This window comes from Salvelinus namaycush, chromosome 21 (genome assembly GCF_016432855.1).
Source record: "Salvelinus namaycush isolate Seneca chromosome 21, SaNama_1.0, whole genome shotgun sequence".
Taxonomy (NCBI): domain Eukaryota; kingdom Metazoa; phylum Chordata; class Actinopteri; order Salmoniformes; family Salmonidae; genus Salvelinus; species Salvelinus namaycush.
This window is the reverse complement of record NC_052327.1, coordinates 55,370,188-55,385,456: the sequence shown is the minus strand read 5'-3', so window position 1 is coordinate 55,385,456 and position 15,269 is coordinate 55,370,188. Positions and strand designations below refer to the sequence as shown.

General features: G+C 42.8%; 1 protein-coding gene, 1 non-coding gene and 1 pseudogene across 3 annotated transcripts; 1 reads left to right on the top strand and 2 right to left on the bottom strand.

Annotated features, from left to right (window-relative positions):
• Positions 1-2,192: 2,192 nt before the first annotated feature.
• Positions 2,193-9,517, top strand: LOC120066510 (small VCP/p97-interacting protein-like). Of its 2 annotated transcripts, none has more exons than XM_039017928.1 (4): positions 2,193-2,417; positions 2,785-2,835; positions 7,744-7,913; positions 8,280-9,517. In XM_039017928.1, the coding sequence occupies exons 1-4, from the start codon at positions 2,355-2,357 to the stop codon at positions 8,287-8,289; spliced, it is 294 nt and encodes a 97-aa protein (XP_038873856.1). In that variant the 5' UTR covers positions 2,193-2,354; the 3' UTR covers positions 8,290-9,517. The 2 variants fall into 2 exon arrangements, with proteins under 2 accessions (XP_038873856.1, XP_038873859.1); XM_039017931.1 differs by having other exon boundaries at positions 2,194-2,417; positions 7,744-7,851.
• A 2,883-nt stretch (positions 9,518-12,400) lies between these two features.
• LOC120066903 lies at positions 12,401-12,585 on the bottom strand. The gene has a single exon (XR_005478879.1). It is a non-coding gene; the product is annotated as a U2 spliceosomal RNA (small nuclear RNA).
• A 952-nt stretch (positions 12,586-13,537) lies between these two features.
• On the bottom strand, positions 13,538-13,706 carry LOC120066812 (annotated as a pseudogene).
• Between the last annotated feature and the right edge of the window lie 1,563 nt (positions 13,707-15,269).

Sequence of the window (15,269 nt, the reverse complement as noted above, 5' to 3'; positions counted from 1 at the left end):
CACATTCCCCTCCTATGCTCTCTTAAACCCCAAATCATGCAGCAAAGGAATGACATTCCATGAGAGAAACTATGGAAACTAGACATTATTTGTTTACATTTCCTATAAAAAAAAAAAAAACGGACAGTGGAATCGTTTTTTTTGCCTATGATAATGAAATCAATAATATTCCATTTACTGGACAACCATCCCAACTGCATGAAAACGCTGGTGTTCCAAGTCTTCTTTTTGCAGTTCGACACAGATTGTCAGATCTCACAACACCTGCATAGACGCCCAGCATTTTGCCTTCAAAATAAAAGTCGGCGGTATGACGCTATGTGTAAACTAATATTTTTTTTGCAGCTTTGAATAGTGCATGATGTTAAAATGATGTAAAAAATATAACTACATGTGTGAAAATTCTAAACGAAAGACAATTACTACATTATATAAGATAGATAATATTATAAGGTTTAGCACATTGAGGAAAGGTTGGAGTCTAAGTAAATTAATGTCAAAAACACAATAATAGCCTACTGGTAAAAAAAAGATATACAAATACATACAAATTTAAATAATAAAAAAACATTTTATTCTGATTGTAAGATTCTTGTTTATTTACTGGTGCTATTGTTCAAGGGATGCAATTTTGAAATGTAATGTTTAAGAAAAGTCACTGTATTTTTGTTCTATTGCACAAACAAATTGCACTGTACAGGAAAAATTATTGATTGTGTGTCCATAAAACCAGGGTTCAGTCTACTCACTAGAGTCCCTAGTCCAGTCTACTCACTAGAGTCCCTAGTCCAGTCTACTCACTAGAGTCCCTAGTCCAGCCTACTCACTAGAGTCCCTAGTCCAGTCTACTCACTAGAGTCCCTAGTCCAGTCTACTCACTAGAGTCCCTAGTCCAGTCTACTCACTAGAGTCCCTAGTCCAGTCTACTCACTAGAGTCCCTAGTCCAGTCTACTCACTAGAGTCCCTAGTCCAGTCTACTCACTAGAGTCCCTAGTCCAGTCTACTCACTAGAGTCCCTAGTCCAGTCTACTCACTAGAGTCCCTAGTCCTACTCACTAGAGTCCCTAGTCCAGTCTACTCACTAGAGTCCCTAGTCCAGTCTACTCACTAGAGTCCCTCGTCCAGTCTACTCACTAGAGTCCCTCGTCCAGTCTACTCACTAGAGTCCCTAGAATACAAATCAGTTTAAACAAAATGCTAGGTCATAGGAAATGTTGCTGGACTTTTACTGTGGTCAAACAGCTTAAAATGTGGTGCCTGGAAACTATACGGTACAAATATAGCACTTTACAGGAAAAACGATTCATACGGAATAACACAAGAGTGTTGCTGGCCTTTCTCCACCCATTCCATTGATCACAATGCAAATCACTGTATATGTAATACATATTGGCAACACTCCGTATTATTCAGAACACATATACATTCTACAGACACCCCTGAGTATTTCCTATAATACTTTTACTGTGGCACCCAGAATATGTGTTGCTCTATAGGCAAATAGGTATTCCATTTGCGTTGATTTGCATTGGGAACATTTATTTGACCTTAGGACATATATATTTTTTTCCAAATGTAATGCAAATGCAACTTAAATATGAACAAATATGAATCATTGTTAATGTTTAGACAATAGTTGTTCATATATCATGAATAAATACAAGTTATTCACACTTTTTATAATATTACGCGGGGGACTTTTATTTTGAAAGTTTCTTAAATTCCGCAACACGGAAGTACTTTTTTTTTTGTGTGTTGCTGACAACAAACTGGTGACTCCTCGTTACAGGGCGGCAGCTTCGATCGCACATGGCAGACTACAAAAGGGTTGTGTTTCAGATGGCAAAGCGGTTCACAAATATATTCAGAACACACTATGCAGCCGTTCTGTATACGTCAGTGTTGTGTGCAGCCTGTCCGAGTGGTGAGATGCCTTTGGATATACGGTGTAAAAAACAACATTATTTTATTGGGTTAGGCTGAAAGGCTGTAAAGTTGAGCATCCCACTGCTACTGTTCTAGATGACTGTTGGGAATATACAAGTAGACAAGGCAGTGGTTTTGGTTGGACAGTTGGAAAAACTTGCTGATGAGAGTGGTTGGAGGTTGGCCCTTCCGTGGTGATTAAGGTCTGTTCCTCCATGGTTATAGTTAGTTAGCTCGTAGATTTAGCAAAAGCAGAGTGGGTAGCCACTTTGTCGATGTGCACAAGAGTAACTAACTAGGCACTTTTGCTAACCTTGCCTGCTGGGTTCTTCTAGATTTAGCGAACTAACGTTAACTAGCTCAATCTAGTCAAGTAGCCAACAAACATTCAACACTGAAACTAAAAAGTTGATTTCCTTGCTCAAGTATGGGGATGTGCTTACCGTGCCTTGGTGGACCTGGAAACGACTTGTCCACCTCACCAGATCGAGTAAGTAACTTGTTACTGTAGCTAGGTTCATTATTAGCTTGGTTGCTGCCGTTAACTAGCGAGCTACACTTTATATATATATTGCCAGCTGTGTATACACACACACACACACACACAATTGTCTATGTTTCAGGTCAACATCGTAAACAAATTGTACATATATTTGGATTACAAAATGAAACAATGTAACATAAAACAGCATAACCAATAAACACAAACAATAAGAATTATACGTTCCCATTCAGGTCTCTGCTCTTCATTTCTCATTACTTGAATATTTTTTTCCTCCTCATTAATTTCATTTAACATTATATATTTTTTTTATTTAAATTTTCCTCCCACTCAACATGTTCTGCTTCCTTGCCAGGAGACAAGGAGACGTGAGCTGGCAGAGGCCGCTGAGAAGAGGCAGAAAGAGGTATGACTGTTTTGGACAAGTTGTTATGACAACCATATACGGTAGGCTTACACTGGTACAGCAAAGGGCTGGTTTCCCGGACACAGATTAAGCCTAGTCTAGGATCGAAAAGCATTTTCCATGGAGATTCACCGTTAAATTATTCTTTTTTTTTTCAGTCCAGGACTAGGATTAATTTGTGTCCCGGAAACCAGCCCTATATAGCCCACACATGGTGGTCCTGTGTGGCTCAGTTGGATTAGGGTGTGGTGAGGTTGTGGGGTCAGTTCCCACAGGGATCCTGTACACCACTGTACCATGAGTCATTTAGCTGGGATGAGTGTCTTCTAAGTGGCGTACTGTAGACAACCACTGAACAGTCAGTAGAGCTGGGCGATACAGACAGAAATCCATATTGTGATAAATTGCCTGAATTTATGCGATAACATTTAATGTGCACCATTTGTACAAAAAAAAAAAAATCCTTTAAACTACTACTACTAGTTGTATGGTTGTAGCCATCTATTGTTCCATGAACAATCAGTCATATTAGAAAACATTTAATTTCAAAACACATTTCTCTAGTATAGGCTACTTATCGTAATGAACGATATCTGCCAAAATGCCTGTGATAAGTGATCGGTATGGTTTATTTGTCCCAACTCTACCAGTTCATCTCAGCAGCCAGCCACTCTCCCAGTCTTGTTATTCGTATAGAAGAGCTTCCTGAGACAGAGTGGAGTCTGCTGGGAGAAGAGAGAAGGCATCTCATTACCTATCCCTTATTACACTATCGTGTTAACTGACCGAAAACCCCTACTGCGCTGGCTCCAATCCCTTCCCAGTACGGTTCCAGCAGCTACAGATGTAGGATCTTAATGTGATCACCCTGTTGCAGGAGAACTTGCAGTATATTTGAGATTTAAAAAGTCTTCTGAAGTTTGTAATTTCCACTGATATTTCAGACTCGATTTTTCCCTTACGAAAAATGTATCAACTCCTACAAAAAAAATTCAATTTAATTATAATCCACATAATAATTCACATTTCCTGTTGCTGCATGATTATGTTCAGGCTGTAGCAAACTGGCTCAAATGAAGATCCTACATCTGTACGGTAGATGTGCCGTGTAACCAGGTCAGCACACTGCAGCTCGGCTTGATTTCCGCTCCGTAGTGTGAAAAGGTTAGCCGAATATAACGAGCCTTGAACCAAGAAATCCAATCTAGAAATTCAATCTATAGTGTTTTGTACCCTTTGTTGCAAGGCTACTAAAGTCTCTTCAATCATAATGTTTAGTAGCTCCTCATAAGACTGGTGGGTATTTTTTTTTTTTTTACTGTTATACAGAAATTCTTCAGTCAAAGCCAATTGTATCCAACCCATAAAACATGTCGTCCTACTAAAGCATCGAGGTGAGTATGAAGACCGTGTTCTTAGCTCCATGTTTTGACTCGGCTGGTATTTCCTCCCACCACCCACACGACCCACCTCTCACTTCTGGTGCTGCACACTTTGTCATTCTGTCTTAACTTTATTTTAAACGTTCCTTACCCTAGTTCCAGATCTGTTTGTGCTGTCTTGCCAGCTCCAATGGTTATTGTCACTCCGTTGACCACAGGATTTGGCAAGACGGCACAAACAGATCTGGAACCAGGCTATATGCTTTCCCCGACACAACAACACTATATACTGGAACTTAATGCCTCTAACAGATCTGGGACCAGGCCTCTTGCCACATTGGAGGTCATATAATCCAGCATGTGTCAAACAGCTGGCAACTGGGTTCCCACTAGATAGCACAGCCACAAAGTCAAAATTGGCTAAATTGTAAAATTCATGAAAGGAAAAAAAATCTAATTTTTGTTGTCTTAATTTAAGGTAAGGCATAAGGTTAGCAGTGTGGTTATGGTTAGGTTTAAAATAATATTTTAAGAAGATAAATTGTAGAAATACGTGGTGTTTATGACTTTGTGGCTGTGGTAACTAGTGACAACCTGGCAACGGCTATCTGTCTGCATGAACTGTACTGAATGTCTCTCAGGAAGTCTGACAACTGGCTTCCCTGCCCAATGGCGAGCACTATCCTCTTTCAGGAAGTCTGACAACTGGCTGCCCTGCCCAATGGCGAGCACTATCCTCTTTCAGGAAGTCTGACAACTGGCTGCCCTGCCCAATGGCGAGCACTATCCTCTTTCAGGAAGTCTGACAACTGGCTGCCCTGCTCAATGGCGAGCACTATCCTCTTTCAGGAAGTCTGACAACTGGCTGCCCTGCTCAATGGCGAGCACTATCCTCTTTCAGGAAGTCTGACAACTGGCTGCCCTGCTCAATGGCGAGCACTATCCTCTTTCAGGAAGTCTGACAACTGGCTGCCCTGCTCAATGGCGAGCACTATCCTCTTTCAGGAAGTCTGACAACTGGCTGCCCTGCCCAATGGCGAGCACTATCCTCTTTCAGGAAGTCTGACAACTGGCTGCCCTGCCCAATGGCGAGCACTATCCTCTTTCAGGAAGTCTGATAACTGGCTGCCCTGCCCAATGGCGAGCACTATCCTCTTTCAGGAAGTCTGACAACTGGCTGCCCTGCCCAATGGCGAGCACTATCCTCTTTCAGGAAGTCTGACAACTGGCTGCCCTGCCCAATGGCGAGCACTATCCTCTTTCAGGAAGTCTGACAACTGGCTGCCCTGCCCAATGGCGAGCACTATCCTCTTTCAGGAAGTCTGACAACTGGCTGCCCTGCCCAATGGCGAGCACTATCCTCTTTCAGGAAGTCTGACAACTGGCTGCCCTGCCCAATGGCGAGCACTATCCTCTTTCAGGAAGCTCAGTTTGATTTGCAACCCTTCTGTATCTAGCGTTTAACCGTACAAATAGAATTACGTTCAACATAATATTTCTAGTCAGATCATGACATGCACATGTAGGCCTGTATTCTAGTAATACTCTTGTCTGTAAATTCTCTCAATTATGCGAGACCCATTTCTGAAAAGATCAATAAAGTGAACTGAAGACGATGAATTAACTCGTTTCAACTGAACACATGATAAGAGACGTTAGACTTGTAACAGTGTAGTCAACACTATGGGCCCTTGTCTAAAGTAGTGCACTATATAGGGAATAGGGTTCTATAGGGCCCTGGTCTAAAGTAGTGCACTATATAGGGAATAGGGTTCTGGTCTAAAGTAGTGCACTATATAGGGAATAGGGCTCTGGTCTAAAGTAGTGCACTATATAGGGAATAGGATCCTGGTCTAAAGTAGTGCACTATATAGGGAATAGGGTTCTGGTCTAAAGTAGTTCACTATATAGGGAATAGGGTTCTATAGGGCTCTGGTCTAAAGTAGTGCACTATATAGGGAATAGGGTTCTATAGGGCTCTGGTCTAAAGTAGTGCACTATATAGGGAATAGTGTTCTGGTCTAAAGTAGTTCACTATATAGGGAATAGGGTTCTATAGGATCCTGGTCTAAAGTAGTGCACTATATATATCAAATCAAATGTATTTATATAGCCCTTCGTACATCAGCTGATATCTCAAAGTGCTGTACAGAAACCCAGCCTAAAACCCCAAACAGCAAGCAATGCAGGTGTAGAAGCACGGTGGCTGGGAAAAACTCCCTAGAAAGGCCAAAACCTAGGAAGAAACCTAGAGATGAACCAGGCTATGAGGGGTGGCCAGTCCTCTTCTGGCTGTGTCGGGTGGAGATTATAACAGAACATGGCCAAGATGTTCAAATGTTCATAAATGACCAGCATGGTCAAATAATAATAATCACAGTGGTTGTCGAGGGTGCAACAGGTCAGCACCTCAGGAGTAAATGTCAGTTGGATTTTCATAGCCGATCATTAAGAGTATCTCTACCGCTCCTGCGGTCTCTAGAGAGTTGAAAACAGCAGGTCTGGGACAGGTAGCACGTCCGGTGAACAGGTCAGGGTTCCATAGCCGCTGGCAGAACAGTTGAAACTGGAGCAGCAGCACGGCCAGGTGGACTGGGGACAGCAAGGAGTAATCATGCCAGGTAGTCCTGAGGCATGGTCCTAGGGCTCAGGTCCTCCGAGAGAGAGAATTAGAGAGAGCATACTTAAATTCACACAGGACACTGGATAAGACAGGAGAAGTACTCCAAATATAACAAACTGACCCTAGCCCCCTGACACAAACTACTGCAGCATAAATACTGGAGGCTGAGACAGGAGGGGTCAGGAGACACTGTGGCCCCATCCGATGATACCCCCGGACAGGGCCAAACAGGAAGGATATAACCCCACCCACTTTGCCAAAGCACAGCCCCCACACCACTAGAGGGATATCTTCAACCACCAACTTACCATCCTGAGACAAGGCCGAGTATAGCCCACAAAGATCTCCACCACAGCACAAACCAAGGGGGGGGGGGGGGCGCCAACCCAGACAGGAAGATCACATCACATATATAGGGTTCTATAGGATCCTGGTCTAAAGTAGTGCACTATATAGGGAATAGGGTTCTATAGGGCTCTGGTCAGGAGTAGTGCACTATATAGGGAATAGGGTTCTATAGGGCTCTGGTCTAAAGTAGTGCACTATATAGGGAATAGGGTTCTATAGGATCCTGGTCTAAAGTAGTGCACTATATAGGGAATAGGGTTCTATAGGGCTCTGGTCTAAAGTAGTGCACTATATAGGGAATAGGGTTCTATAGGGCTCTGGTCTAAAGTAGTGCACTATATAGGGAATAGGGTTCTATAGGGCTCTGGTCTAAAGTAGTGCACTATATAGGGAATAGGGTTCTATAGGGCTCTGGTCTAAAGTAGTGCACTATGTAGGGAATATGGTTCTATAGGGCTCTGGTCTAAAGTAGTGCACTATATAGGGAATAGAGTGCCAGTGGGGACAGAGCCGTGTGTCTGTAGCTGCCATTCTGACCTCTCCATCTCCTCTTAGACAACCTACAGGGGTGTCAAAAACCCCCAAGCAGTTGAGAGAAATAAAAAGAATAAGGAGATGGAGAAACAAGAGATGAGACCGTCTCCGCCTGGAGGAGGGCTGAAGGTTAGTCCTCATATTTTCAACACAGATTATGTCATGTCACAGTCTGCCTGCAACTTCAAGAGGTAAGTCTCTTAACGAATCAGCACACCTTTGAGAAAGGCAAGACGGCCTAACCTTGTATTCTTTGCTGGCTTATATATATATATATTTCTTTTTAAATAATTAATTAATCATATAGGTCATTTGTTTTGCGCTAGAATAGTTAAATGATGTAGCCCAAAACATAATGGCTTTTTAATGTCTCCGACTACATGAATGACTGAATCTGGTTTATTTATGCCACATATCGCCCACTTGTTGTTCGAATGTTTCCTGTTTCTCTCAACAGGTCATTTATTTGTCTACGAGTATGCTTTTCCCCTTTTTGAGGAGATGCGTGAGCTGTGTCTATTCCATCCTTTAATACCATGTTTTCTTCTGTTTTGTAGTGGCAGGTAGGCTAAAGATAGACATGGAGAGATCCTGGAAGTCTCAATGTAGACTGAGGTTCAGCTAACATCATGAAGAGTGTCGGTACCAGTTGACTTGAAAAGGCTTTTTTTTTTTTTTGAATGTCAGCCCTTCTACTAGATTTTTTATTTTTAAATGCAAGCTTTTTATTTTATTTTTAGAGGCGATTGTGTGTCTGCATCTCTCAACTTCGTAGGATAGTTTGCCGGGCTTCGACGCTGGTAAAAAAAAAAAAAGATTCTGCTGCCCAATGTTGGCCGTGTGAATCACAGGACATGCCTCCCTTAATGCCAATATATACAAGAGAATATGCAAGCCAGCCAATGGAGCTTTGGAACAGACAGGGTGGCATAGCTATGAATAGAATATAAACACTCAGAGGAAATATGCTCTCACACTACATCGATAAACTGTACCAGGCGTCTTGCAGTGCACTCTCTCTCTCTGTGTTCTCTTTGTCCTCTCGCCTTTCTTTCTCTCAGCCATTTCAACTTTGCCAGCTTTAACACCATGGCGCTTACTTCTTTTGCAATTGTTTCAGACATTTTGAACTTTGAGGAATATTCTCATTCTTGTGATCTATTTACTGTATAGTATATTTTCCTTCTACAATGATTTTATGCAACAAAGTCCTTTTTACTGTTCAAAATAGGCCTAGATGATTCAAATGACATTTTCTATTGTAGATCAGTGTGAAAAGAACTACGTTTCCCATAGCTACTGATGAACCACGTGAATGTTTTAGAGTTCACGCACCAGCACTATTCAGTTGACTTTTCACTTTAGTGTTTGATTTTCATATGTCTGTGCAATATAAGTTATTTGCTACAGGTTGTAATGGTTTGTAATGTATGAAGAAAATGCTATATTTTAAATGAGGTAAGAGGTTTGAGTCGTGAAAGCCTGATGAAAAAGTGTTTTTTATGCATGAATATTTCTTCTTCTGTTTTTTTCTCATTTCAACCTGTTCAGTAATATTGTTGTCATGACAATGTTCCAGGAATTATTTTATCCAAACATACACCGGTGTCACATAATGTTCTTTCTTGGGTATGCAGTCTGTTGTCACGATGGTAATAGGACTACCGTTATTCACCAGGTTTCGGTCCATTCCATTTCAGTTCAGGAAGTACACTGAAATTACAACTATCTGCAATGCTTTTCAATGAGGAACATTTTTTGGGGATTTACTTTCTGAATTGAAATGGAATTGACCCCAACCCTGTCACCCACTGGGGCGTACCTGTCCACGATGATAACTCTGCAGATCTGTCACCCACTGGGGCGTACCTGTCCACGATGATAACTCTGCAGATCTGTCATCCACTGGGGCGTACCTGTCCACGATGATAACTCTGCAGATCTGTCATCCACTGGGGCGTACCTGTCCACGATGATAACTCTGCAGATCTGTCATCCACTGGGGCGTACCTGTCCACGATGATAACTCTGCAGATCTGTCATCCACTGGGGCGTACCTGTCCACGATGATAACTCTGCAGATCTGTCATCCACTGGGGCGTACCTGTCCACGATGATAACTCTGCAGATCTGTCATCCACTGGGGCGTACCTGTCCACGATGATAACTCTGCAGATCTGTCATCCACTGGGGCGTACCTGTCCACGATGATAACTCTGCAGATCTGCACTGGGGCGTACCTGTCCACGATGATAACTCTGCAGATCTGTCATCCACTGGGGCGTACCTGTCCACGATGATAACTCTGCAGATCTGTCATCCACTGGGGCGTACCTGTCCACGATGATAACTCTGCAGATCTGTCATCCACTGGGGCGTACCTGTCCACGATGATAACTCTGCAGATCTGTCATCCACTGGGGCGTACCTGTCCACGATGATAACTCTGCAGATCTGTCATCCACTGGGGCGTACCTGTCCACGATGATAACTCTGCAGATCTGTCATCCACTGGGGCGTACCTGTCCACGATGATAACTCTGCAGATCTGTCATCCACTGGGGCGTACCTGTCCACGATGATAACTCTGCAGCTCTGTCATCCACTGGGGCGTACCTGTCCACGATGATAACTCTGCAGATCTGTCATCCACTGGGGTGTACCTGTCCACGATGATAACTCTGCAGATCTGTCATCCACTGGGGCGTACCTGTCCACGATGATAACTCTGCAGATCTGTCATCCACTGGGGCGTACCTGTCCACGATGATAACTCTGCAGATCTGTCATCCACTGGGGCGTACCTGTCCACGATGATAACTCTGCAGATCTGTCATCCACTGGGGCGTACCTGTCCACGATGATAACTCTGCAGATCTGTCACCCACTGGGGCGTACCTGTCCACGATGATAACTCTGCAGATCTGTCATCCACTGGGGCGTACCTGTCCACGATGATAACTGCAGATCTGTCATCCACTGGGGCGTACCTGTCCACGATGATAACTGCAGATCTGTCACCCACTGGGGCATACCTGTCCACGATGATAACTGCAGATCTGTCATCCACTGGGGCGTACCTGTCCACGATGATAACTCTGCAGATCTGTCATCCACTGGGGCGTACCTGTCCACGATGATAACTCTGCAGATCTGTCATCCACTGGGGCGTACCTGTCCACGATGATAACTCTGCAGATCTGTCATCCACTGGGGCGTACCTGTCCACGATGATAACTCTGCAGATCTGTCATCCACTGGGGCGTACCTGTCCACGATGATAACTCTGCAGATCTGTCATCCACTGGGGCGTACCTGTCCACGATGATAACTCTGCAGATCTGTCATCCACTAGGGCGTACCTGTCCACGATGATAACTCTGCAGATCTGTCACCCACTGGGGCGTACCTGTCCACGATGATAACTCTGCAGATCTGTCACCCACTGGGGCGTACCTGTCCACGATGATAACTCTGCAGATCTGTCACCCACTGGGGCGTACCTGTCCACGATGATAACTCTGCAGATCTGTCATCCACTGGGGCGTACCTGTCCACGATGATAACTCTGCAGATCTGTCATCCACTGGGGCGTACCTGTCCACGATGATAACTCTGCAGATCTCAGGTGGAAATGGGAAGAGAGCCTGAACCAGCAGGTGTTATTGTGCACTTGGAAGTATTGCATTTATACCTGCCTTGCTTTTTATACTTGAGGTTTTCTTCTTCCTATACCCACCTAGTACATCTGATGAATGAATCACACACACAATCTGATTATTTTTGAAATATTTTTTTGAAATCAGGTATCAAATTTGATTTGTAATATTGTTTGGTGAAATATGCTTAGTGAGAGTCATTTCCCATAATTCTGTACCTTTGGATAGTTGCACTTCCAATTTTGATCATCATGATTTTAGTGACTGCAAAGAAAATGTATAGATCTACTGGGATTTTTAAAATACAAAACTAACTTCCTGTTTTGTCCGCTTGGACACGAGACAAGTATAGTCGCGTTAATCTTTTTTGTTGTTGCAAGCAGTCGTGTTCTTTTGATGAATGTATTTATGTTTTAAAAAGACAACTACATTTTGAAAATCCATTTCCTGTTTTGCAACAGCTCTGTAGGTCTTATGGACGCTGTTTTGAAACTCGACAACCTTGTTCCAAAAAAACTAGTAGGTAAAGACAGTTGTTTCCTGATTGAAATAGTACAAGAGTACACCATGAGGGACTCGTTTCCCTACCAGCAGGTTGCGGGAGGACCACAGTGCGTCCTTCAGACACGTGAGGGTGGGCCAGAGCTTTGTGGAGGCCTTCGGCCCACCCCATAACAGCACGAGCTGGGGCGTTAGGTCTTCCCCTGCTGGCGGACATGAGATCAGGGCCTGTTTTCTTCCACAGGTCCCTGGCGGGTCTCCCAGAGAACATATATTTTCTTATGGAAAAGTTTTATTGTTGCATTTTCTTTGAAAACAGCTCATATATATTTTTGTACATCATATTATACACATAAAAACGGCATTAAAGCATCAAAAACTATTTGAATTTGTTTTGATTAAATGGGTGACTGAACACTATCTAGTGACATAGACTTGCTTAATTAAACGCAATATCCATCATGACTATAATAAACGAACCATCCGGTTGGCTTCGTCTGCTTTTTCTTTACAACGGCAGGGGGTGCACCGTTCCTGGAGGTACTGCAATACCAGGTCGATGCGTGGAGTGGACGGAGCAAGCCCCTATTCCATCTCCCTATTCCAAAAATCAATTTAATATATGGTCCCCAGATAGGGGACGTATCAGATATTAAACTGATAAGAACAGATTTTTTTTTTTTTTTTTTTTTGGAAAAAGAATTTTTATTTACATTTCTCATTGAAATACAATTACAAAATCAGTGCATTACATGACATCGATTCATAAAAACAGTATCCAAAAGTAGTGTAACAATATAACAATAGCAAGACTACTCAAAAAAAGCTGTTCTGCATAACCTGACCAGTATTATTACATTCAAGTTTAACTTGCCTCTAATAATCTCCAAAAAACAATACAAAGAATTCTATAAATACAAACATATACATATACCAAAGTGAATTCTGAATAAACCTCAGTGTATATCAAATATGTACAAAGGCTTAGCCTACATTTCAATTGGCTCTAAAAACATTTAAAGTGAAGGGTAAACCCCTTTCCATTTCTGTTTCACTGATACAATGCCCCACTTATCTATTTCGAAATGTATTCTTTTCCAAATGTCCTGTTTTATAAATTCAACTAATCCCGTCGGTGACCACTTGAGGGTGTCATTGACCGCACCACATCTGGCCTCCCAAAGTTTGGTCTTGATAAGGGACACCAGAGTCACTAATGCTAATAATTGCACCCTTTCCACATTTTTTAGTTCAAGTTTGGCTACCCCTTCATAATCAATGTTTTTTAAAATCTCAAAAAATTGTTTAATTTTTCTCCAAACCAATTTGGCAAAAGAACATTCCCATAAAACATGGGGAATTGTTTCAATTGCAAAACAATTGTCCCTGGGACAAAATTTATTCAGGGTCAAATTATGATCATATAATGTTGATCTGACCGGAAGACGTCTGTGTAAAACAAGCCAATTAAAATCTTTCAGTCTGTTGTCTAAACCTTTTAATTGTGTCCGTAGCCAGGTGGAAGGCGATATTGGTAATCGGTCTCTAGGACGACAATTTTCTATTAATTTTTCGTATAGCAATCTGTGGTTGATTACGTTTTCTTTTACTTTGCAGACAGGGGTTTTCTTTGCCCATTCCACTATTTTCTTAAAATGTAATGGGATACTTTCAGCTTTTGGCTTACTATTATCCCATTCCACCATGAACCTTAACGGTACAGACAGCCAGAATTTGATTAAATTATGACATTTGTGTACAGAAGACGGCAAAATACAACAACAGATACTACACTTGATCTTAGCCAAAAGGCCGAGAAGCGATACCGCAATGCTTTCGGGAGGAAGGTGCCGTTCTCAGACACGTCAAATCCGGAAACGCTTACAGCCAAATGAGCTATGTAAACTTTACATCAAATATCAAAGATTATGATGCTGTTAAAAAATGGTGGCATAGATCGGGATTTGATCAACGTCGGGAAAAGACACTTTTCACTGATACAATGTAACACATTGGTAGGATACAAAGTCACGCGGTCATCCGCCCTCCAATCGGAAACTAGACAAATCCTTATTGAGTTAAAACCAGATTTACAGCTAAATTGGAGTAATAATCTATCAAATACGGGTGGGAGAAACAATTTGCAGATAATAATATTGACATAACATTTTATCTTTTATAAAATATCTCAAGAAGCGTTGATGCCACAAGGGAACAAAACAAATTGTCCACTTGGTGGCGACAGACTTCCACCGACCGTCGCCTTGTACAAGCAGTTCTATGTTGTCAATAAAATACACTTGAATGTTGAACCACTTTTTTATTTTATTTTTTATTTTACCGTTATTTTACCAGGTAAGTTGACTGAGAACACATTCTCATTTGCAGCAACGACCTGGGGAATAGTTACAGGGGAAAGGAGGGGGATGAATGAGCCAATTGTAAACTGGGGATTACTTGACTTCATCATCAACGCAAAAATAGCCTATGTATTTTTAAATCTGTCTGTAGAGCCTTGTATGATAAGGCCATTGTGAGGAGGCCTTTATAAAGTTGCCCTCCTAAATTACTCATACCGAGCCGTGTCTGGTATACCAGACACTGCTGTCGGGGATGCCATCCAGCACCCTGTCCATCAAACGCTCAAAAGTAGCTGGAGCGTTGCACAGGCCAAAACACAGGACCTTGAACTGACAGTGTCCTCTGTTAGTGGAGAACACAGTTTTGGCTCTGGCCTCTGGGGAGAGGGGCACCTGCCAGTAGCCACTAAAATGAGCTAACAGTTCAAACTGAGCATGAAAAGCTTCCCAATCCGCCTTACCGGAATACTTCGGGGTCTTAACAGCTAGGGACGCAACTGGGAACTGGGCGCCGCCATGTTTGTTTACATCCTGAGCCCCAGATTCCTCGTCGACGTCACACCTTCGGTCCGCCCACCAGAATCGGCGCGAAGCAGTCGACAAAGCGCTCATGCCCGCTTCAGCCGCCATCACTCTAATGTCCTCCCTCAAGCGGCCTCTGGGCTCCGATGCCCTGGCGATCTCCTCAGCCAGACCCACCGACGTCCATTCACACGTACCTCATTGGCCATAATCGTCCCCTACCTCCACCTTCACTTTCGGATTCCCTCGAAGCATTTTCAACCCCGTTCTCACCTACGGTAGCTAGCCACAGAAGTCAGCTAGCTAGCTGGCTAACTTTTATCGACGTTTTTACTTCTGACACCAATGTAATGACCTGACTAGATCATAAAGGAACAATTATCCAGACAGAGGTTTGAGTTTACGAATTGACGGTTTATTAACCTAACTTTACACAGGCTACTGTTTGGCCGTAGCCCACGCCAAATAAATGAAAGATAACCCACAAGCCAACCGTGACCTTCTC

Bases quoted from the DNA above. Each gene is read 5' to 3' on its own strand.
- LOC120066510 (XM_039017928.1), top strand. From the start codon at position 2,355: ATGGGGATGTGCTTACCGTGCCTTGGTGGACCTGGAAACGACTTGTCC. The intron at 2,418-2,784 runs GTAAGTAACTTG...CTTCCTTGCCAG, and splicing joins TGTCCACCTCACCAGATCGA to GAGACAAGGAGACGTGAGCT. The intron at 2,836-7,743 runs GTATGACTGTTT...ATCTCCTCTTAG, and splicing joins CTGAGAAGAGGCAGAAAGAG to ACAACCTACAGGGGTGTCAA.